The sequence below is a fragment of the Tarenaya hassleriana genome, unplaced genomic scaffold (genome assembly GCF_000463585.1).
Source record: "Tarenaya hassleriana unplaced genomic scaffold, ASM46358v1 Cleome7, whole genome shotgun sequence".
In the NCBI taxonomy this organism is placed as follows: Eukaryota; Viridiplantae; Streptophyta; class Magnoliopsida; order Brassicales; family Cleomaceae; genus Tarenaya; species Tarenaya hassleriana.
In genome coordinates, this window is record NW_010969548.1 from 1,095,759 (window position 1) to 1,120,364 (window position 24,606).

General features: G+C 37.0%; 3 protein-coding genes across 5 annotated transcripts; 1 reads left to right on the top strand and 2 right to left on the bottom strand.

Annotated features, from left to right (window-relative positions):
- Nucleotides 1-4,943: 4,943 nt before the first annotated feature.
- On the top strand, nucleotides 4,944-8,013 carry LOC104800600 (auxin response factor 10). Its single transcript, XM_010523458.2, is given in 4 exon segments — nucleotides 4,944-6,432; nucleotides 6,700-7,526; nucleotides 7,613-7,678; nucleotides 7,782-8,013. Coding segments are annotated over 4 exon segments (1,911 nt in total). The 5' UTR covers nucleotides 4,944-5,496; the 3' UTR covers nucleotides 7,864-8,013.
- Nucleotides 8,014-12,743: 4,730 nt separating this feature from the next.
- LOC104800601 (serine/threonine-protein phosphatase 6 regulatory subunit 3-like) lies at nucleotides 12,744-19,696 on the bottom strand. Of its 3 annotated transcripts, none has more exons than XM_010523460.2 (20): nucleotides 19,595-19,696; nucleotides 19,268-19,342; nucleotides 18,435-18,538; nucleotides 18,070-18,156; nucleotides 17,857-17,932; nucleotides 17,655-17,729; nucleotides 17,456-17,509; nucleotides 16,919-16,978; nucleotides 16,699-16,815; nucleotides 16,504-16,598; nucleotides 16,198-16,406; nucleotides 15,706-15,803; nucleotides 15,514-15,617; nucleotides 15,241-15,403; nucleotides 14,927-15,049; nucleotides 14,648-14,730; nucleotides 14,225-14,357; nucleotides 14,101-14,130; nucleotides 13,853-13,923; nucleotides 13,035-13,737 (listed from the first exon to the last, which is right to left on the bottom strand). In XM_010523460.2, the coding sequence occupies exons 2-20, from the start codon at nucleotides 19,304-19,306 to the stop codon at nucleotides 13,035-13,037; spliced, it is 2,424 nt and encodes an 807-aa protein (XP_010521762.1). In that variant the 5' UTR covers nucleotides 19,307-19,342; nucleotides 19,595-19,696. The 3 variants fall into 3 exon arrangements, with proteins under 3 accessions (XP_019056598.1, XP_010521762.1, XP_010521761.1); XM_010523459.2 differs by lacking the exon at nucleotides 19,595-19,696 and adding an exon at nucleotides 19,431-19,588; XM_019201053.1 differs by lacking the exon at nucleotides 19,595-19,696 and having other exon boundaries at nucleotides 12,744-13,737; nucleotides 19,268-19,588.
- A 1,322-nt stretch (nucleotides 19,697-21,018) lies between these two features.
- Nucleotides 21,019-23,627, bottom strand: LOC104800602 (double-stranded RNA-binding protein 2). The gene is made up of 3 exons (XM_010523461.2): nucleotides 23,017-23,627; nucleotides 22,257-22,476; nucleotides 21,019-22,133 (listed from the first exon to the last, which is right to left on the bottom strand). Exons 1-3 carry the CDS (start codon nucleotides 23,260-23,262, stop codon nucleotides 21,262-21,264), a joined length of 1,338 nt encoding a protein of 445 aa, XP_010521763.1. The 5' UTR covers nucleotides 23,263-23,627; the 3' UTR covers nucleotides 21,019-21,261.
- Nucleotides 23,628-24,606: the final 979 nt, after the last annotated feature.

The following is a 24,606-nucleotide window of genomic DNA, read 5'->3' on the forward strand; positions in this document are numbered from 1 at the left end:
AATCCTTAATCTGAATGCTGTTCAAACCAAAATTTCTAAACATATACATAAAATGTTGCTGCTGATGAACAAACAATGGATGGACGGTCAAACACATTGAATTGTGTGTTGTCAACCTGAAACTTTTTTACTGTGAAATTTAACATTGAAAAGTAAAAAAACAAAAAAGTATATATTTACTTAGCAAAGACAGAAAGGTAAAAAAAAAATGATCGCAAACGATAGCAGAGATAAAAAAAATAAATGTAATATGTAATAAATAAGAAAGACAGATGAACAGAAGGTGTCATCCGAATCTGAATCTGAAGACATAACGACAGAGATTCCTCAGACTCTGTTGTCCTTCTCCTCCCGTGGGACCCACGCTTGCCCACTTACGTCTTTTCTTTCCACCCTCACTCATTTTTTCATTTTAAAATTTTATTTAATTATAATATAATTTCACACTAAAATTTGTTTGGAAAAAAAAATTTGAAAAAAAAAACATCCAATGTTTTTTACTGATTTGTGGATAACAAGTAAGAGGATTTATAGGATCGAATTCCATATAATCGATTATACCTTCTATATGTATCTTGGATATTGATATAATAATCATACTCAAAAAAAATTTCCTATATAGGATCGAATTCACACTAAATTATTGGATAACAGATTAAAAAAACCCACCAATTTATAGACTTGTTTTCTTTGAAAAATAATTAAGAAACTATAAGAAACTGAATTAAATATCAGAAAATCAAATAAAAATATTATATTTAGTAATTCACAATTGCAGTCGTCAATATCATCAATGGTTAAGGCAAAAAAAAAATCACGTATATAGTTACGGAACCTATATATCTATGGCGTTTTAACACATAAATATTATATAAGACCACTTTTTTTTTAAAAAAAAAAACAGATTTTCTAAAACATCTATATGATTTTTACTTAAGAAAAAGACCATAAATAATAAAAAAAACGAATTATTCACCAATCATGACGCTTCTTAATTGTCCACATTGAGAAAAAGAAAAACTAAAAGCGGCCAAAAAAAGGGACAAACGTGGGAGACAAAGGGCAACGGTGATGATGGTGACACGTGGCAACAGATAGATGCCAGATCAGCAGAAACAAGGTCAACTTTCGTACACTTCAGCTAATGGGTTCCGGTAGTTGTTCTCTAGCTGTCATAGATGGTGCACGTTAGCGTGTCGTGGAGTTCATCATGTTAACGTGCACTTATTGTGCAAGATAGCTTTCCCGCGTCCTTGTCAGTGTTGGGCCCATTTTGGCCCACTTTCATTTAATGCCTATGTTCCCCCCACGACCCCTTTTGTGGGCGAAGACATTCCACTTCCTCTCCATTACATCATCGAAATTAAATTTACAAAATTAACTGAGAAATCATATTTTATGATTTTTTTTTTCATTTCCTTACACATTACGAAATACTCGTAGCTTTTTTTTTACAAATGGATTACAAAAAAAAATGAAAAAACCCATCATTATTACCTAGAAATCTGTGAACTTATTACAATACTCAAATCACGATTTTTAAGTCGATTTATTTGCTTTCTAATCAAACAATTGGAAACCATAACAACTATTATGCGATTGCGCGTGAAATAAATTATATAATTGTGTAAATAATAAAATAAAAATCAAAATAAACTTTAAGTAACATATATATTATATTGATTCCGAGTCGTTAATTTTGTTTTGAGTACGAAAATTGGTTCATGGAGAGGGAAATATTAGGAGATGTTTTTGGTTGTTTAGCTACCTCTCTCGCATGCCTCGACACTTCTGCTTCACTTGGAAGGTTCAGTATGCGGAGACTCTTTGAATGTTCGGTTCTCTCTCGTATTCAGTGACACTTCTCTTTCCCGTGGAAGGTTCACTTTCTCACATCTCTTGCCTTCCATATCTCACTCTCTTCATCTTTACTTGGTTTTATTTTTTTGCCAATATTGAAATTGAAATTATATTAGAAGAAACCATCTTGGATTTAAAATTTATCTCCTCATTCTATTTTTCATTATTTTGTTCGAAATATAAATTTTAGGAGAAAAAGACGAAATCAATAAATAAGACTAAAATAAAACGATGAAAAAAAATTATATCTAATATCATGCTTTGCTTTCTCTTCATAAACGGTGTATAGCATTTAACCCAAGCTTATTATATCATCATTCGTATTATTTTGTGACGTTGATTTAGATGGACCCATCTTTAGTTACAGATTTATATCTGAAAATGATCAACTTTAATGTCATAAAATAGTTTTTTCACTTATATCATGTACTAACACTGATCTCAATAGCCAATAGGATTGCAAACAAAGAACTTATTATATATGTGTATATATGTAAATACGATTGTTAATCACAAATCTGGTAAATATAGAGACCACTCATGCAGAAACATCACGCGTATATACAGTTCTCATGTATCAGTGATTCAGTGTTATTGGTTCTTCTTTTGCCATGGAATTTCATACCTATATATATATATATACACACACACATTGTCTTTGTATGTGTATATATACGATTGAAAAAAAAACAGAATGTCAGAGGGGAAATTATGGACGAAAATGGATCTGTTGTCACGTAATTTCTGCATTTTTTTTGTTCAGAAGCCATGCATGCATTAATTGACCACTTCGCCATATCTTTCTCTCTTGTCAATTCATACATATATATAATTTTTCTAATTATCGTTTTTGTTTGGTCACTCCTGCATGTAATGAACTACAGAATGTGTGTATATACGAGAATGTATATATATATGTATATATATATATATCGACTAGGTTGCATTCTATATGTCATGTCTGAAGTTTCTGCTGGTGTTGAACACGTGTTCAGTTTTGTTATGGTTAGTATAATACTTTGGATGAAAAATACTATGCATTTATATTTAGGATTTTGATTAATTGTATTTGGCATTTTCTTTAATTTAGATATTTATAATGATATCAATTACGACATACAGTGAATATATATACGATGAAAGTACTATATATATATATGTATTATTTGTGGGTAAATTTTCAAAATAAGTCATACAAAAATGATAAATCTATGAAAATCAAATTTTCTAACCCAAACTAAAATCCCATGCATCTGTAATCTTAGATAGAAAAAATAATATAAATAACAAAAAAATATAAAAATAAAATCATTAAATAGATTATCAACTTTCAGAACAACATTGTGATAAATTTTCATGCATTATTGTGGAAATACGACAAAAACACTGAATGTAGACAAAAGAGGGATAACACATTGGCCAATTTATGTAACAGCCTGAAAAATCATTCTTAGTAGGTCCACTTCTCTTTGCATGAGCATGAGCATGAACATGTGCCACCATTAATCACCAAAATAATACGTTGTCTGCAATAAAAGAAAATTAGAAAATTATATAATACGTTGAAAAATAAAGAAGATAAAATAGAAAATTTGGAAGAAAAAAAATAGAGGAGAGATTATCCAAACGTGTCAGATGACAATTGGCACGTGTCATATGAACAGGCCCGACCAAAACAATCGCCACTTACCATCGCATGCATATTTAAATATAAAATATGATCATTCAAACAAAAACATAATTATAAATTATGAACGAACTTAATTAAAGGATATAATAACTAGTAATTGCGAGGATCTGTACACGGTGAAATTTTGAGCATTTATACTATTATAAAAAAAAACATTTGAAAATGTTTTTTTAGATTGATATTTACAAACAAACAATTTTCGAAAGTGAATATACTAAATTAGCTCGTTCATCATGTATGAATAGAGAACAAAATTAGCTCTTACAAAAAACTTAATTATGAATGGATTTAATGAAAGTAGATTTTTGCATCAAGGCATAAAAACTTTCTAATACATTATTTTTTTTATGAATTTGTAAAATATATCTTTCATAAATTAATAAATTTTTTAGGATACTGCAACACTTGTTGATATAACCTAGAATGTTTTTTTATAATCCGGAAATTCACCGGACCTTTGGCTCAACTATATTTCTTAGAGGATCAGAGTAGTCCATATAAAAACCTATATCCAACCAGAAATCGAACCGCCAACTTCTGTGTGCTTTGCACCAAGTTGCTGATATAAAAAACTGTTGGGTAATATAAAAAACTGTGGCGGTATAAAAATTGTAATTCAATCAAGGACTATTTTATATTTTAAAAAAGTCTATTTCTCTTCTAATTAATCCATCCACGTCATATATTCACATGTCACACTCACATTGGTAATTTTAAAAAATACTTTTTCATTCTCATTTACAATTTAATTTTTTTAGTAATGAATTGAAAATTTTCATTAGAATAGACGGAAGAATAATTAAGCGATGATAATTGAAACAAACAATGGGAATTAAAGCGTATGAAAATCCCAACACAAATTTATTTATGGTGGAAATATTTTAGAATTTCGAATCAAAATTACCAATAATCTCATAAAGCAGATTACTTGATAAATTAGTCGCTCGAGATTTTAACGTATCCTCTTTGACCATAGGGAGCCTAATCGAACCGAATCCTTCTTAACCAAACAAAGTAGAGTACACGAAAATGCTTAACCATGGTTAGGCTTGAGTCTGGTCAAGAATAGTTTTAATTTTTTTAGATTTAATATAATATAAAAAAAAAGTAATTTTTGCCGGTGTCAAAATATCGTGTTCGATATATGGCGACACGAGATAATGATAATTCTGTAGAGAAGTCACTTTTATGGAACAGTTCCCTGAGCAAAGGAAACAAACAAGTTAGTTGCGGTTTTTATCAAACAATAATAATCTCTTCTTTCCCCAAATGTTTAAATTTTTCATTTTTCATTTTTTTAATCTTTACCACGTTCTGTATATCGAGAGAGAGAGAGAGAGAGAGAGAGAGAGAGAGAGAGAGAGAGAGAGAGAGAGAGAGATTCGGAAGTTTTAACCTTTAAATGGCAAGAAGAAGAAGAAAGCTTGTGTTGTTGTTACGGTGGTCTAGTCCGTACCGGATCATTGCCCCTCTTCTGAAATCTGATCGTGGCCATTAAAGCTTCTCTCCTTTTTTGTTTTTGCCTTCACTATAACACCTCAACAACACAGAGCTTTGTTGCTTTTCCTGAGAAATCTGGGAAATTTTCTCTCCAAATCTAACAGTAATTAGAAACTCTCTCTCTCTCTCTCTCTCTCTGTAGAGTCATGTCCGAGAGTTGATCTTGTTGTCCGAAGGAATGCGAAAGGACTGACCTTTTTGTTTTCTCCTTTTCATTTTCCCCCGTCTCTCTCTCTTTCTCTCCAAGGTTTGGAAGAATTTCTTCGAATTCCCTGTTTTTTCCCCATCGAATTTCTCCTTCTAATGGCGAAAACCTGTCTGAACTCCAACTGATCTGTGTTATTTTTCTCTTCACTGTTTCAGGCTTTCTCTTATTTTCTTCCCCTGTTGCTGCTGCTCTTCCTTTGCTTGTTTCTCGGGAAAAAAAAAGGCAAAAAAACACAAGAATGGAGCAAGAGAAAAGTTTGGATCCGCAGCTATGGCACGCGTGCGCAGGATCAATGGTCCAAATCCCGCCGGTGACCTCCACCGTCTTCTACTTCCCACAGGGCCATGCCGAACACGCCCACGCGCCGTTGGACTTCCACGCGCCACCGCGCGTGCCTCCCCTCACCCTCTGCCGCGTCGCCGCCGTCAAGTTCCTCGCCGACGCTGAGACCGACGAAGTCTTCGCCAAGATCACTCTGATCCCTTTCCCCAACAACACCGCCGACGACCCAGAAAATGACGCCGTTCCCGACAGCGGCGGAGACGTGAACAAGCCGGCGTCCTTCGCCAAAACGCTAACGCAGTCAGACGCGAACAACGGCGGCGGTTTCTCGGTGCCGCGTTACTGCGCGGAGACGATATTCCCGCGTCTGGATTACACGGCGGATCCGCCGGTGCAGACGGTGGTGGCGAAGGACATCCACGGCGAGGTGTGGAAGTTCCGGCATATATACAGAGGCACCCCTCGCCGGCATCTCCTCACCACCGGCTGGAGCACCTTCGTCAATCACAAGAAGCTCGTCGCCGGCGACTCCATCGTCTTCCTCCGAAGCCCCGACTCCGGCGAACTCTGTGAGTAGAGCAAGGGAGGAACGGCGGCGAGACAGCGTGGCGACAGAGGAGAAGGGAGGGTAGTGGCGGAGGCGGTGGAGAGAGCGAGACGTGGGAAGGCGTTCGAGGTGGTGTACTACCCGCGAGCGAGTACGCCGGAGTTCTGCGTGAAGGCGAGTGAGGTGGGAAGGGCGATGAGTATAAGGTGGTGCAGTGGGATGAGGTTCAAGATGGCGTTCGAGACGGAGGACTCGTCCAGGATCAGTTGGTTCATGGGCACTGTCTCCGCCGTTCAGGTCGCCGATCCCATCCGCTGGCCCAATTCCCCTTGGCGCCTCCTTCAGGTTCGGAACTCACCCTGTTCCTGTCTTGATCCGCACGTTCTTTCTGTTCATCTCTGCTTTATTGGATTGCCCGGTTCTTGCATTTTGGATAACGTTTCGTCAGTACGAACCCGTCGGGTTTTCAATGTTTGGACTGTGGAGTCTCCATCCTTGATTGAGTTGTCGGAAAAATGTGGATAAAATCTTGACTTGAGGTGATACAGTGTGTGTATATATATATATGTTGCTGTTGTTGTAAAAGAGAGGATCGGAATTATTGGTTTTCAGGTGGCGTGGGACGAGCCGGATTTGCTGCAGAACGTGAAAAGGGTGAGTCCGTGGCTGGTGGAATTGGTATCGAACATGCCTTCGATCCATCTCTCCCCCTTCTCCCCTCGCAAGAAGCTCAAGATTCCTCCTCCCCCTTTCGATTTCCCCTTCGAAGGCTCCAAATTCCCGATGTCGATTCTCCACAATGACAACAACAACGCTCCTGCAGGCATACAGGGAGCCAGGCATGCTCATCATCTGTTCGGACCATCCTCTTTCTTGTCCGATCTCAATCTCAGCTCTTTCTCCGGCAACAACAAGCTCCAGTCCCCGGGCCTGTTTTTCCCCGGTTTCAAGCAGCTTAACCACCCTCAACCGCGGAATTATGATACTACTCCCCTCCCCTGGCTGCAGAGGGATCCTTCCCCGAGCATCTCGTGCTCTCTGACGATGGGGAACCCTGCTTCGGTTCAGGATAGCAAAACCGGTTCTGGTAAGACCCACCAGTTCTTGCTGTTTGGTCAACCCATCTTGACCGAACAGCAAGTCCTGAGCCGAAAACGGTCGTTGGAAGGACTGAATCCAGAGGCCGAGGAGAAGCATTCTGCTCGTGGCTTAACTTGGAACTGCAGTCTGGAAGGACTCGAGACGGGTCACTGCAAAGTGTTCATGGAATCCGAGGATGTTGGACGAACCCTAGATCTTTCGGTTATAGGGTCATACCAAGAGTTGTACCGGAAACTGGTCGATATGTTTGGAATAGAAGAAAGATCTGATCTGTTGATCCACATTTTGTACCGGGCTGCAGATGGTGACGTCAAACGTATTGGAGACGAACCCTTCAGGTAAAATTCGGAGAAAAATCGAAGCTCGGTCTCTTGGTTTGGTGCGATTTGGTTTTCTCGTCGGTTAATGTTTCGGTTTAATGCAGTGATTTCATGAGAACGGCTAAGCGGTTAACGATCAAGATGGATACCGGTGGCGACAATGTGAGAAAGTAAGCCCCAAGCATTTGGGAGATTTTGGTTTGGTTATGGTAATGATAGAAAACCAAATTTGATTTTGATTCGGTATTGAAATTGATTACCGGTAATGTGCAGGAACTTGATAACCGGAATCGGGAAAGGCGAGAATGGAATAGAGGCGTCTAGCAAAACCGGTCCGCTTAGCATCCTCGCCTGAACCATACTGACGCAAGCGATTTAGGGTTTTAACTCAAGATTTGTTTTTATATATTTTTGTTTTTTTTTTGTAGGGTGATTTTGTGTTTCCATCGCCTTGTAAGAAAAAGAAAATATTCTCGAGTTTTTATAATTTCCTTTTCGATATTAATGTTGGGTTTTTTTCGATTTATATATATATATATATATGCTAAATTCGGTGGTGATAGGTCATGTGGAAAATCGATTGTTTTGAAATTTGTTTAGGTGATATTTAGCAATGGATAGGTGTGGGACAAATACTTGTATGGATCGTCATGGCAGGATGCTCGGTTGGTCTCCATGATTGGAGTACGGCTTCATTATTTGCGATTTATTCAAAAAAAATAAAAAAACTTTACGGATACATAAGCAATCGTCTTACTTTACTATTCATCCGTTACGAAAATGACATATCTACACCTCAATAAGACCATGCATTTAATAAAAAGATTCCTTCATTTGAAATCGAAACAAATTTAGATATATATATATATATATATATGCACATATACATTGTTTGTAAATTCTCAATTCCATAATTACTTTCCTTTGTTCTTGAACAAAGATTCCACACAAAACTTCAAATTCTGCTCTAAGGACACCATGCGCATAATTGCGCGACGGTCCTATCGAAGAAAAGATTCCAAAAAATTATTCATAATATGTTTATATATATATTAGATTTGATTTATTTCAATCGGTCTCGTGTTGTGAGAAAATAATATAAACAAATTGCGTTAACAATTTAGATATTGTGGCCTTATTTGGAATTTTGGCATTGCTGAAAATCTTTTGTTAAATGCTACAAATGGGTTGATTTCGTAGATATATTTTTTGCATATGATTGATAAATTAGGGTTTGTTACAACCATTTTTGGACCACACATGTTCTGCTTCGTAATCGTCGTCCATAAAGCTTTTTCCAAGTAAAATGGCATTGGACATCATTCATTATATACCCGTCCTGAATTTCATAAAACTGCTAACAACAAAAAAAAATATATATATATATATATTTTATAATTTGATGCCTTCATTTATACGTAAAGTTGTCTTCTTTTTAAAAAAAAAATTATATACATCTAAATCTATCAATGTTATTAGTACACACACACACACATGTTTTTTTTTTGTTAAAACACGCACACATATATGTTCATTGCATATATAGTATAGTTGAATTAAATGCGTACTGAAAATAAGAAATTCTCCAAAATATTAACAATGATCGTGTATATATATACACACATTGAAGGATGGAGTTATATGCGATTCGAACCCATAGTTTGGTCTGACAGTATGATTTTCATTAATTAAAAATAGAATTTAACGTTTTAAAACATCATTAAAAAACACGAAATATTTTAAAAATAAAATTGAATATAAAACTTGGAGAAAACGTCAAATTTACCAGAAAAAGATTAAGCAAAAATAGAAGAGACTCCAGACTTGATAGATAACGTTTTTTTTTTTTTTGGGTTATAGTTGAACAAAAAAACAAAAACAAAATAGAATAATAAAATAGCGTCGGGATCTAAAATCCGGAAAACATGACAGCAAAAACTTGACTGTCCTTGGCGACGTTGTCAAAAAGTCAAAGAACCGCACGTGAGTACATGGGCCACTTGTGACACGTGGAACCTTCACGTGCGGCCCTTCTCTCCCGGCGTTTCGGTGGCTGGGTCCTTGAACGATTCATCGCGGCTTCTCTTAATCATCAGAATACGTCTGATTTGATTTCTATTTTTAAAAAAATTAATTAGGAAAAGCAAAACAATTTTTTTTTTCATTTTAAAAAGTTTTATTTTTTCGAATACATATAATGCATAGTTTTATCTTCCGGAATTATCCTGTCCTGTGGCATAAAATATGCATTTTGTATTATACGTAATTGAATTCGAATATATATAGCGTAGAGACCCGAAAAAATTACGAATATCACATCCTGCCATTAGTTTTATGAATATCGAAATTATTAGCTTCCAAAAGACCATTTTTTTTATTATTTTAAAATTCAAAATTTTAGTTGTGTTTTTTTTTTCTGTATTGGCAGTGGAAATTGGGGAAATGGTCGTTTAATGATAATTTGATTACATGTTCGACACACAATAAAAGCATGATTAATGATGCATTAATTGGTTGAGGTCCCCCATGGATTATAATTAAAGGGGTCTTAGAAATTCACATTTCATCTTGAGATTCAATATTTTGTTGTAAGACTAAGATGCATCGAGTGGCGAACCCCGACAAAATTTGTTAATGACAATGTTTAATTACCTTATAAATAAATAATTACTACTATAATATTTATTCAATCGTGTGTGGACAGAAAGATAGCACTCACACGGGATCCAAGTCGACCAACATCATATATATATATATATATATATATATATATATATATAAATAACATTTTCACTACATCAAATTCACCAACCGCAATTTTATTAGATAATTTGGTTGGCATGATAGTGTGATCCATTACTTTTGTCATATAATCATCTTATTATTTCTAAATAATAAACTTTTATTAAAAAAAAAGAAATTCCTGCAGCACAAGGTGTATAATTCTATAATACATGTTGAATTCGAACCGTAATTTTTATTATATTATATTTACCATAAAAATTAGTTATTACTTTAAGATAATTTTTTTTTCCAAATTTCAAAATTATTATTAATGATTGTAGAGATAAACGAAACTGTAGATATGAAAGCCTCAATTTTTTTTTAAAAAAAAAGAGTGAACCCGTAGCAAAATATCATATATCTAATTTCGACGGCAAGAAAATGAAAAACAATTTTGTCAAAAAAAATAAAAGAGATGAAAAACAATTTTGCAAAAGTTCTAAACCCAAAAGAGAAACAATGAAAAGTAAGTTACTGAAATTTAAAATGTAAAAAAAAAAAAAACATTTTTGCCATAAGGCGAAACAGACAGAGATCTTGATAGCGTTGCAGAGACGTCGCGTTCGTGCGGTAGGTCCCACCACATTTTATTTATTTATTATCATTTTGTAATTTAATTTGGCGTCGAAACCGTTCTCGTTAGGTTGACACGGTAGTTACGTGTTAAGCGTGAAATGTCTCCCAGGCGAGTCCACGTGTACGGTATAGATCACATCGATAGTATTACATCGTGCGGTCTAGATTATCGTGATCCGCTTTCACCGGTTTGTCGAAGATTTTACGGGCACGCTATTTTTTTGGTCAACGATATTTTGGGTCTTTAATATCTCGATATCACGGTCCCGGTTATACTCAATATACCGTAACCTGTTTTTTTTTTGTTTCTAAAAAAGTCATTGCAACTGTTTTGTTCATAGGTACGAGTGAACAAAATATTGCTTAAGGCCTTGTAAGATTAGTTTCAATGACAAAAGCGCTTCACGCAAAAAAAATAGCACTATTATATATATATATATATATATATGTATGTATATGTATTAAGGGTCAATATCAAATGGTTTTGTGGGTGTTTCTTCATTCATATCAATTAGATAAAACAAAATTTAATTGGGACACGGAAAAAAAGTTTATGACTTTGAGACTTGTAAGAAATATTTTGATGACTAGTGGTGCAGACAGAAAAAAAATAGATTTTTTTTTTGTTTCAGCATCTTAGTTATTCTTTTTGTGTGGATAAATAAATCGATATTTTAGATCTAATAGAATCATATGATTGAATTCAATCATAATAACAAATCCATTCTTCATTTGAGAAAACGGAGATCAAATAGAAAATCGTTGATAAATTGTATCCTCCTATGTGCTTGGTTTGACTTCAAATAGTATCTCATGAGTTTTTATACGTTGCCATTTTTCCTAGTTATGATCATGATTTTAAAGTGGATAGTTTTTTTTTATCATTATTGTAGGTGACAATATGTTTTTTCTGTCTTCGGATGAATAAATATTTAAAGAACAGAAAAAGTTCAATGGGTAATTATTGAAAATTATGTAATGTCTCCACAATTCTTAATGATAATTAAAAATCGAAACTCCGTGTGTAATAATAATAATAATAATAATATCAAACAAAAGATAGCAGTTTTTTTTAAAGAAAAGACATCACTATGTACAGAAATTGGGAGAAGGTCGAACACGGCATCCATGCATGCTTATGGTTTTAAATAAAGTGGCGGGTAGGTTCCCATTTCATTTGGTTTATTTGGTGAGACTTTTGACATGATTTCAGAGCATCAAAACCAAAAGGAAGCGCGCCTACTATGTACTACTATTTTCAAGAAGAAATGATAACCCCATGAATGTGATGTGGAATTCTCTTCAAAAGAGTAATAATTAGAAAGAGTTCTAAGAAGCCTTTTTTTTTTAAAATTAAAAAAAAAATCAACCGAACGTTAATTGAAGTTATACAAGTCGTCATCATTAGATTCATAGGGTTGGTTATTCGTTCGTGTCTACGTTCTTTTAGTGGAGATAAAAAGAGAGATTGGCATGTAGTCAAACCACAACGAGATGTGTGATGAAAGAAAGACTGATGTCAAACAAACGAGACGAGGGGAAGAAATACGCATATAATTTATGCCGCGTGTGTACGTGTCTCACAACCTATACTTAACCAGAACCCTCGAATGGCTCTCGAGTTTATCACGTAATCAGATAGATTTTATAAACCCTTTTCAGATAAAGGAAAATAGAGCCACACACATATATACACAGACACTGATGCCTGATGCCATCGCGTAACTTTCAGATTAGATTAACCACGAGGAGAGATCCATAGACAATGAAGAGGGTCGACTTGAGGCCGAAACAGAATCAAACAAAAGGTAAACAACAATGGATATAGCAAATGGCCCAATCAACACATACATATATAACTAAAGCAGGTAGAGAGAGAAGAGAAAGGGGCATAACTTAAAAAGAATAATAATATAAACACAATTAGACAACAACAAAAGAAAAAGGCACAGCAACAGCAGACAACAATATAGTAACTGAAATAAATAATGTGGTGGCATCAGCAACAGCAACAGCAACAGCAAGGGTGACTGACACAAAACTCTAGCCAATTTCCAAAAGCCCAAGATTTCTTCTTCTTCTCCCATTCTCCCGTACAAAATTATAATGTACAAAAAGGACACTGAGTTGAGTTACCGTTTTATACGTACCTCTCTGTTGGGTATTTCACTCCAAAACAGCCAATTCCTGATCCACCTTCCAGTAATTCACGTCGTTGAACTCATTCATTCCCGAGCTCTCTTCCGCTTTCTCGCTCTTCGTGTTCATTTTCATGTTCCTCTTCAGCGGTCCCGCTTCCCCTACTACCCCTTCCTTCAATGCTTGCTCCATTGCCTTCTCCGTCCCTTCCGCTTCCACTCCCACAAACTCCACATCCTCCTCGAACAATGACCTCACTGGTGGCGCCATTTTCTGGCCCGTTCCTGTGGGGGAGCCATTTGCAATCACGGGTTCCGTTTTGATGTCTGGCATTGGTATGTCGAGGTTCATGTTGGCGTCGTCATCATCGTGATCGATGAATGGGTTTAGGCTTGAGCCGGTTACTTGCGTTTCGGATGGTTCGCTCCATCCGACCCATTCGGGTGGACGTTCGGTGAACGCTGCTTCCGTGTTTTCCGGAGTGTCAAAATCAAAGAATCCCATGGAAGGTAGAGTGCTCGGACATGATGTCGACGTGTCCTTAGCTTCCTCAGTTAGATCGTCATTCTCTCCAACTACAACCTCATCATCACTGCTGCTGCTGCCGCTATTGTTCGCGTTAGAGTTTCCGTTCAAGTCTATGTCCTCCATCATCTTGGACGCCGTCCCATCAGAGACATTTCCGAATCTGTCGTCTTGGAATGTGAACCAGTTTGAATTTGTAAACAAACTGCGGCAAGTAAGGAGAACGACTAAGTCACCTTTAAAAACAAACTGTCACGACCAATTTATGCGAGTATGCAATCAAAGAAACAAGTAGATCGGTTTTCTAAGGAAGAACTCACCTTCCTTGGTCATCCCCAAGTCTCAAGGACGAAATAACGACTTCAGCGGACTCATCGTCAAAGTACACGTCCTGCATATTATGAACACAATCTCGACATCAGAAACTACTTTCAAAAACGAAAAATGTCTCTAGGCTATACACCTCATGACCTCAACAGATTTTGTGACTATCATGTTGTAAAACCCGAAAAGTTCCTTCATCCTCGAAAAAGAAGGCAGAACAGGAGGGAGGAGTGCAAAGGCTTACGTCATCGTCTCTATCAAGAGCATTGCGGTCCTGAAACCAGAGAAGATGGCAGGATTAAACTGGCGCTGGTAAAACTGTATACAAATGCAAAACCCCTTTGAGAGGAGGGGGGAAAATCAAATACCTCTTCGTTATCATCATTTCCATATATTTTGTATCTAAATGCCTCGCTCAAATTATTGGCGAGCGCTGCAACATCATAATCCCTGTCTTCCTCATCGCTATCCTTTGTCCTATCTTGTAGTGTAGTCGGGCGCCTGAATGTCAGAGCATTTATAACCAAAAGTGAAATGGAGGGTTCTGAAAACCCGGCACAGATTCGCAGTACAAATATTTCGTGGGATCACCATAGGAAGTAATAACAATACGAAGCTCCACCAATATGAGAATCTTTAGGGGTTTCCGAAAAGATAAACATATGGCACTCCAATTGTTCCAAGCATAGCAACCATATTCATCTAGACATATGTGGCGCAAATAATTCCGGTGCTTACTACAATGGGACAGGCTATGTAGTAATGAGGGAGCATGAGTTAATAAGAGATACCCGCATGCCCATCTGTAGACATTCTCAACAGTATTGCGTTCATGCAGAACACTAACTTGCCACTCGTTCCATTCGCTGTTTTCCTAGAGATTTCGAGAAAGAGGAGATTCTAATCAACAAAAACTACAAGAACACAAAACGTAGGAGACCAATCTTGAACCAGAGCCTTTAAAGCTACTCACCACATGACTACAGAAAGTTTTTTTGTGCGTCTAAATCGATTAAAGTGTTAGAATAATAAAATACTCAACAGAAGAATGTATATGTTATGAAATCCACCTGAAGGCATGCCTTTATCTGACTTTTGCTGTTACTCATCTGAACAAGTTTGTTTGAGATTCTAGTGATATGTCCGGCATACCCAACCCGTGGTGGTCTTCTCCCATTGGCGGGTATAGTAGGCTACATAGCAAAGAAAAAAAAAAGAGAAAAAGGAAGAATAATATAATATCTATGTAGTCAATAAGAATAAGAATCAGAGCAAAAAGATGATTGATCTAAATTGAGCTGTTTTAAAACTCTAGGCCACATAACACACCTTGTGGCAGATCAAAGTTAAATCAAAATCTTTGTAAATACAGCAAATCACATACCTGGTTATCACCGGATAGAACAGGGTTTTTATCTGATGAGAGAATTTTGCCAATCAGATCGCATTGTCGAAGAATATGGTTCACCATTGCATCACTTTTGTTTTCCAAACAAGAAAGAACGATACTCTCCACTTGGTGATGCAGGGCATTATTGTATGGGTACCTTCAAAATTTCAAGGTGATTAACCATTTTAGATATCATGCACATGGCAACATCCAGGTCGAAATATCAGACCTCTACTACGTGTAAAGCGTTAGAAGGTAAGAACTTACTCGAAAAATAGATCTAAGATCCTTTTAATGGTTCCTGATCTAACTAATTCCTTTTCTGCAACTTCGTTTCCGGTTTTCAACAGAACAGCAATGAATTCCACAATCTGAAAATAAAGAGATCAAATAATTGAGTTTCTATTAAATAGATTTGAAAACAAATTCTTCACCAAAATGCTAGGTTTTGGATCTGACCTTTAGACGATGCTTCCCGAGAGGAGGCTTTAGCTCTCCGTATGTTGTAGGCAAAACATTGCCGTCAGATGATACAGTAAGAAGCATAAGCAAGTCACCTGCAGAAGAAGACATGCAACCTTCAGCATTTAAAAAATATCAAGGAATAATCAAGAAAGTACTCTATATCTTGAGAAAACTCAAACGAGTTGTAAAACAAACATAAGCAAGAACAAGGCGGGCTAGGAAGAGATTCCAGCAGTCATGGAATCAACACAAAACAAGTTTGCCTTCATAATTTAAACCAAAATGAAGCGAGCAAAATTCACTTAACCTGCAGCCCTATGCTAAATACATTGGAAGTCATAACAAAGCTGAAAGAAGAATACCATAATACTAGGGTCCAGTAGCCATGTAAGCAACACATGCAACTGACTCAACATAAAAGAATCAGGAAAAATGAAAACCTGTCTTGTCGATGTGGATGTCTTATAACTTAGGAAACCGACTTACTGAGTTTTGGTAGCATGGCACCGATGGTCTCCTGAGTCACTGGGAGAGGAGACTCAAACATATGTTGACCTCTAAAAGAATTGAACAAAGGCGATGAAGCAGCAGATCTCCTTGGATCTAACAAAGAAATGCATACGGAAAGTGAATGGACTAGACCAGATTTTGAATGAGAATCTTCCAGAGCATGACCAAATATCCTTGCAACAAAGCTGGAAAAAGGGCAGAATTGTTACCAAGCAAAAAATGATCCTTAAATATCAGTAAAAAACCAGTGAAGAATAAAAATTGAAAGAAAAGACTACATACCCAGGGCTAGAGAGCTTTGTAGCTAAAGCTGACGGTCCATTTCGAGTAATTGCACATAATGTTTCTGCTGCATTTGCCTGAACCTCAGCAGGACTCTGATTCATGTTTGGAAAAGTTGTCAGAAACCAGGCATGTCAAAGGATTCTTTCTTAAGGGAAAAAAAGAGAGCTGTCCCAGCCACGCTTCACTACTTACAGTTGGATTTAGTTTGTCCACAATCATCTCAAGTAAATTGCTATCGGCCAACCATTGCATCACATCCAGAAAGTTGGGATAGACATGATCATCAGCACCAACCAAGCGGACCAAAACCTACACAACACTTGGATTTAGACATAAAAAAAGAAAGAAAGAAAAGAAATAACAACGAGAGCTAATTACACCAAGTCGCACGGCATCTAAGACAACCAATTACCTCCATGATGGATGTTATCCCAATCAAATCAACCAGCTGACGGAAAACATTTTGATGACCCTGAAAAAAACAACTTCAAGTTAATTTGAGAACCGTGACCGGTGAAACGTCCCAAACAAAACAAATACTCACCAACTAAATTTAAATTTCTAGCCACATCAACCCAACTATCAGCAGTTCAACTTAAGCATTCAGTGACATCATATCACATCTTAGTACAATGACCAAGTTTCACAAAGTACTTACACCAGTTTTCAAACTTGACAGAAAGTAATAAGTGTCGAATGATCTGCACAGAGCAGAAAGAAATCTTCCTATGCAGAAGTATTGCAGAACTCTCTGATAGATAATTGAACGCATTCATTTCATATCCTCAATGAAAAATGGTAGCCCGATGTAAAGACTGAACTCAGGTAACACTCAACATGCATGGCTCATCCCCATTTGATATCCAACACTATCCAGGCAATAAAAGAATCTAAAAGCTGACGCATGCAAAAAAAAATACAAGCTTTTGCGTGATAAAGCATTACTTACTTTCACATAGTTCATCAGTGCTGCAGTCTTTCTGATCATAATGCATATGACAACCTAAATCAAACAGACAGGTAAAGTAAGAAGCACATTAGGCACAGCCCAGAACCACACAGGCTATCCAATAGATTGGAAAAAAAACATGGAGTTAGTCAAAAGCCGTTTATTAATGCTGCTACGTTTTAGTAGCAAAAGAGCGTACCTTACTGAAATAGCCTGCCAGCAGTGCACTATGAGAATGATTCAGTTCCAAAAAGGAGAAAAGCAAGTCCATCAGCTGTCAAAAAAATTAAAGCAAGCAAAATGGGATATAATGTAAAAATGAAACAAATTTGAACGACATAAAGTGAAAAGCCATGAGATATTATTTGAAGAAAAAAGTAACTAGATGAATAAATAAATACCTCTTCTTCCTCTACCAAAGTTTTTAGAATAACATCAATTTCACAGGTAAATATCTCACAGGAGATGAATGGAAACCTAAAAAGAAGAAAAATCCATCATCAGCCGGAAATGTCATTATCAAGCACCACTGAATAAATATAACCAAGAGAAGCAAGAAGAACAAGGGTGACAAAAGGCAAACCAGAAGCTCGTATCAAGAAAGCATAGATTACCTGAATGCCCGTTTGTTGTCAGCATCCTGTGGAGATTCTTCAACAATGTACCTCAGTAACTGCTCCACTTGAGCTTTATCCCTTAGACTGTAAACACCAGTACCCAATCAGGAATTAGTCAAAGCAAATGCCAACGCAATATGAGTCTCAACAACTAAGGATCAACAAAAAAAGATGTTGAAATTTAAAACATATGATCTCTCTATATCTTTGTAATTTGTATACAGTATTTCTTGTTTTATGAAGTCATTTTTACTATGTCAGCGGCCTAACCAACATAGCCTACAGGAGAAAGATTTATAGACAGCGAGGAAACAAACTATGGCCAAAAATAAGAAAAAGGTATACAAGATACAGTAGCTTACAAATTGATGAGCCGGCTATTTAGAGCCTTGCATTCTTGAATAATTTCTTCCTCGTCAAGGAGCTCCTCCAACGTGAAATTTTCTTTGTCTAATATCGACTCCACCTATATGTTGCACATAGAAACAAATATCAGCACTTGAGAACTCCGCATTGTCTGAATTGACTGACTGGCCATATTAACAACATTCTTGAGAGCAGGTCAATACAACGATTGCATTACAACCAAACTGGAAACACAGGTTCCATGATCAAGAACAAGATAGGGTCCACGAGATGAAATATCGCCCATCACGTTGCACAACCAGATGAAAGCAAACCAAGACAAATGCATCTTAATCTAGCATCATCCCCAAGAGACGGTTTTTAAAGCTCCAACAAGTCCTTCGAAACCGTATTTTACTAGTATCATCCCTGTTAGTCTATTAACAATGATTTCACTACGACGCATAGCAAAATCCGACCAAAGGAAAAGACAGTAGCACCAGAGACCCCAGGGGAAATAAGAATGGCAATACAGTAGAACTCGTAGCAGCGGTAAAAGCTCCGAAGTATTCAGCATATGCGATCAAACAAATCCAGGATTCGAACAAGTAATCACCAGAAATAATTCAAAAAGCCGAGTCAACGGGTAAACACTTCATTAATTATCCGTTAAACATTAGAAATGGGTCTAATCTACTTCAAAGCTATATCAGTCTCTCAGACAAGAAGGCGGCAAACTAAAAACTACACCAACTCCTCATAACCGAACCAAGGAGATCGCCAAATATCAGCTTCTGGGCCAAAAAAAGAAGGACTAGACAGGACACCAAAGGAATTTCTCCAAACTCACCGGAGACGATGCAGAAAGAGCCGTGAGCTTCCAGAACATGGCGGCGAGGAGACGAACCGAACAGCTTCGCCGTAGCTGAAGAACGAAGAGAACTGGTCAGATCCGGAAACCTAGAAATTCGCCACGAATCTAGGTATTTCGCTTTGTTTGCGGCGATTTCTACCAGGAAAAGCTCGAAAACCCTAATCGAACAGGAGAATCGGAGACGGAAATCCAGAGATAAAGAAGATCGGAGTTCCCCGAAAGTTTTGAAAAATCGAGGCACAAATGGCAGATACAAGACGAAACGTGCAACAATGGGGGAGAGGGGTATAGTCGGGCGTTTACCCTTTCTGTTTATTTCTAGCTTCGTCGTGTTGATGATGATGGTGATGTTGCAATGATGTATGTATGGATGTCATGGTATGTATGATTCTATGGGGAGGACCATGATGAGGTGGCATTGGTAGACGTGCGTCACCTGCGGGGGTGACTTGAGATAAACCTTAGCCCCCCCAAAGAAACCACTTTTCAACAGAACTAGTTTTTGGTAATTTAATTTAAAAATAAATAAATAGGTGCACAAAAATCAAATTAAAAGAAACATAATATGGTTACCTTTATATATGAGGTATTTTGTTGAATTAATTGGTATAGCTTATTACCATATAATAAGAATAAAACCATTTAATAATTTGATATCTTTTAAAAATTTAAGATATTATTCTACATTACATTTTACGAAATATCAATTATATATACATATTTAGATTATATATTACATAATTTGATTCATATTGTAATTCATTTGAACAAAAAAGTATCAAATTATTAAATAAAACTTATTTCTTAAAATGGATGAGATAAATTTGATCTAGTTTATAGAAAAAAACATGTCAATACAAAATTAAATAGACTTAAATAAGTTCAATTTGAATCACATCTATGATATTTTAGAATTTTCAAACAGAAATGTATAGGATTAAATATTTTAAATCTGACATCATCGTCGTAAGATAAGCGTATTTGAAAAATACACATATACATATATGTACTCAAATTGTTTTGATGCAAAAATAATAATAAACTGTGATTTAAATAAAAAATTTGTACCTTCATTTTTAAATATATATCATTTTATATAATATTTTTTAATCAATTAGATATCGTTTTAGATTTTCTGATTTTATAAGAAAATTTATAATTCTATCCTTAATTAAAAAATTAACTTCAATAAAAATTATTGCGAATGTAATTTAATATGGTTATATATTATTTTTTATATTTATTTAATAATCGCAAAAAAATTAAAATGGTATTTTTTTTTTGAAACGGAGAAAGTAATTATTTATTATAAAAGCAGATTCTTCAAAAAGAAAATGACAATTGACCTTAAGCTGTGGAGTGATTCCAACCGTCGGATGAGACTTCGCGATTGGTCGGAGAGATACCAACGGTAACGATAGGCACATGGAATAGAAACTTAACACCACGTGTCATCTTCTCAGGAGACCGTCGCCTTCCGCCAGTCGGAGACGCCGGTGAGGTTAGCGTACCCTTTCACATCGATGATGATGTTTAAAACATCATTAAGTGACATCACATGGACATGCTCCACACACGTGCGAGAGAAGAGACTTGTGATGTGACGTGACGGAAATGCCCTCGAGGTTTTCGGTATAATACGGAACAGCCATCAGCATATTGATTGGTAGCGAATGATAAAATAATACTGCTGATACAAGCAAATAAAAGAGGGGGAAAATGGGAAATGCACCAAATTAAAATAGCAAATTTTATAGTTTTTTCACTGATGCAAAATGCTACAAATCCAAAGGCCTTTCCTAAACTCCCCCAATATAATACACCAATCTTCTTCTGCCTTCTGAATGATCAAAGTACCCGTCGGCCTCTGAACAAAGAGTTAAAAACACAACAAAGAAAAAAAAAACCTCAAAAAAACCAGACAGTCACACATATGTGTCTTGCAAGTTCCTCTCTGAATAGCCCTCCTCTTAGATTTTAAGTAGTTCCAGGGATTCTGCTGGGGAAGAAGCTGTTCTCTCCGTCTCTTTGGCAGCCTCTGGGTTAGTTTTCTCTGCTCCAAGGTTTAGGGCAAAATTTTCTGCAGCTGTTTTTACCACTTCTCCGATTGCCACATCGGGTAAGACGGGTTTGGCAAATGCCGCTCTTTCCTTCTCATTCTCCGGAACAAACATCCAGGTTTCTCCTATTTCCCGGGCAGGCTTCCCAATAGGTTCAGTATTTTCTTTCTTGACAGGCAAAGGTTCTTCCTTTTTAGCCGGCGGTGCAGCAAAAACAGGCACCACGGGCCTAATGGTGACTGGTGGTGCGATTCTCACAGGAGCAGCGGTCCGCATAGGCGGAGGAACAAAACCAGGTTGTGACTGGGTGGCCGTGGTGGTAGAAGGTGGAGGAATTGGAGGTGCAGAGAAGACGGGAACTGCCGTTCTGATTGTAACTGGTGGAGCCATTCCATGGCATGTTGACCTAAACTGTCTCATAGGAACATAAGGAGCTGCTCCTGGAGCCGGGAATCTATGCTGAGGACGATAACTCCGATTCTCTGAGGTGGGTACAGTGGTTCTTTCACCAGAACATGTGGCAATGGCTCTGCTTCTAAGAGCGGCCTTAGGACAAATAAATGGTAAAATCTTTGAGGTGGTGGCAGGCAAAGGCTGAGGGCTTGTTGGTCTAGGGTTTTGAATGAAAAACTTCTTTGCAAATGGTACAGGGGTGCTAGATGAGCTTCCTGTACCAATATTTTCCTTAATACGGTAATTTATCAAGGCCCGTGCTATGGTCACCTGTTCTAATTCATCGGTGTTATCTGGCTCGGATGAAGAACTTGACGTTTCTTTTGCCACTGTTACCCAAAACAAGAAGATCAAACGAGACCGAGTCAGCAGAGTGAACAATGTTAAAGATCTGTGCTTCGAGGGACATCATCCATAATTGGAGAAAGGAATAACTTCAAGGAGGGACTTACACTGTTTCAAGGAAGACCAGGCAGACATAGCTGCATTCTTCTCGGCTTGTTTCTTGTTCTTAGCAGGCTCCCCAGTGAATGTGATTCCAGCTAATTCTACAATGCCGGTAAACACAGGTTGATGGCCTAGTCCAGACTTAAAGGTTGTGTACCGAGGCAGAGGAGCTCCAACTCTTTGAGCTATTTCTTGCAAGAGATTCTTGTACACGCCCGTTTCATCCTGCATGAAAGACATTGGTCAACCAAAGTAAGACAACCATGTTCAGTCACACGACAAGAACCATGTTCAGTCACACGACAAGAACCATGTTCAGTCATCTTAAGCTGAGAGATACGGTACATTCTCACCCACTATTAACCAAATCTGCACCAAATAAACAAAAGATTTACAGCCCGAAATAGTCCTAGAAATCCTCTTTGTATAACTATAACATCCCTTTTCAGATGCATCGATGGTTAAGGAAAAGATTCAAACTTGAGATCTTTGACATCTCAACACCTTTAAGAGATGCGACTGAATCTAATTTACCATCGGTCCCACCAACTCAACACCAGACGACAGGCGAAACCAGCTCCGATCTCCGGAGATTAAGCTACAGAACCTAACCACCGACTAGTCATACCATCAGTCACTCAACACATCATTGCTCAGAAACCCACATGCAAAGTCGACATAACCTCATCACACGCAGCTCAAAATAGCAAGAAATCGGATCAAATGCGATATATCGGAAACAGAGAGAGAGGAGAAGCGACCCACCAAGATCCTGGCGGCGAGGGAATGAGAAGGGCCTCGATTGGAGAGAGCATTGAGAGCGACCTCGGCGGCGGAGTGCTCGGCCTGGCGGAGAGTAGAGCAGTAGTGAGGGCTCTCGAAGATTTCGCCATTGAAGTTGACAGTGGCCTTGAACCTCGGCGCGTGGTCAGGGCCTTCCCTTATGCAAGTGTACGACGGGAGGTTGAAGCAGCTCCTCTGTGCCAGCTCCTGCAACTGGTTCTTATACATTTCACCTCCTCCAATTCCGACAGCTTCCTCCCCGGATAAACCACTACCACTCGATACCTCGGTTCCAGGTCTCGCCAGAAAACCCGATTCCGGAGAGTTCAGAGGCGCTTCTAGGGTTTCTTTTCCCTCCCTCCCTCTCCCTCTCTCTCTCCCACTGAACCCTATCTTTTTCAACTTCGAGTGGATCAGTGCGAGTAAATGCGAACTGGGTCGGGTGGTGTCGGCGGGTAATCGGGTAAGGGTCCGGCCGGAAAGTGGTGGGTATGGAGAGAAGAGAACGAAGAAATTTTAGGGTTTTGCACAGAGAGAGGGAGGGCGAGGGAAGAGGGAGATGGGGAGGAGAGAGAGAGAGAGACAGAGGTGGGGTTTTTCTTTAATGGATTAAATTAATGGAGAATTTATTATCTGCTTTATCGCTAGGAGTCAACTGAACGTTATAGCCTGCATGGATGTGATCTTTTTCTAGATTTCCATCTATTTTATTTTATTTGTATTTTTTTCCATATATAATATATATATATGTATACTATATATTTATTAAATCTTTTATTTGTTTGTTTGTGTATAATTTTTTCGGCTTCATATGCTATTGCCATAAAGTTTCCTTTTTTCGTATTAATATCATGAACCAAAATAATAATCCATATCCATATGTTTTTTATTCTTTCACATATATAAACTATATCCATTAAATTGAGGTCGTGTTTTTTTTTTCTTGTATGAATATTATGGACCAAAACATTAATTCATATGTAATGGCATTATTACAATTACGTTTTAATTAAAATACACGTTTTCAATGGGTTCAAATGTAATCTATTTTCACATCTTCATTTTAGTACGGCTTTAATTATTTAGTTTTCATTAAAAAGGGCCGTATGTTGTTTGTACTATTTTTACATTTCCATGCCTTTTCTTAATCGTACTTATCTATAGTTTTAGATAATATGATGTTTAACACAACAACGGAACTTCAACCCAATGTACATTAATGAAATAATAATAAAAAATAAAAATATTTCGTGAGATTAATAATAACATTTAAAACGTAAATAAAGATTATATAATGATAAAACTTATCAACGAATAATTTTTGTAAAATTCTTGGTTACGATATAGAAAAAAAGCATGGTGACAATGTACTGTTCTAAATTAAACGTTTTAATATTTATCGAACCACAAGAAAACTCAATTTTATAAAAAAAAATAGTATTTTCAAAATTTCAAAATACCAAAACGTTGAAAACACTCGCATATTATTCACAACCAATATTTTCTTAGACCAGATAAATTAACACATACATTAAATTTAGTAAAAAAATTATGAGAAATATTTTATGGCAT

What these genes read in the sequence shown, in the direction of transcription:
- LOC104800601 (XM_019201053.1), bottom strand. Translation starts at nt 19,306, where the DNA reads ATGTTCTGGAAGCTCACGGCTCTTTCTGCATCGTCTCCG. An exon ending in GTCTACAGATGGGCATGCGG is followed by an intron (nt 14,358 to 14,647) that starts GTATCTCTTATT and finishes TCTGACATTCAG; the next exon opens with GCGCCCGACTACACTACAAG. An exon ending in CTTGGGGATGACCAAGGAAG is followed by an intron (nt 13,738 to 13,852) that starts GTGAGTTCTTCC and finishes TACTTGCCGCAG; the next exon opens with TTTGTTTACAAATTCAAACT.
- LOC104800602 (XM_010523461.2), bottom strand. Translation starts at nt 23,262, where the DNA reads ATGTATAAGAACCAGTTGCAGGAGCTGGCACAGAGGAGCTGCTTCAAC. An exon ending in CCCTCGCCGCCAGGATCTTG is followed by an intron (nt 22,477 to 23,016) that starts GTGGGTCGCTTC and finishes TCTTTCATGCAG; the next exon opens with GATGAAACGGGCGTGTACAA. An exon ending in CTGGTCTTCCTTGAAACAGT is followed by an intron (nt 22,134 to 22,256) that starts GTAAGTCCCTCC and finishes TTTGGGTAACAG; the next exon opens with TGGCAAAAGAAACGTCAAGT.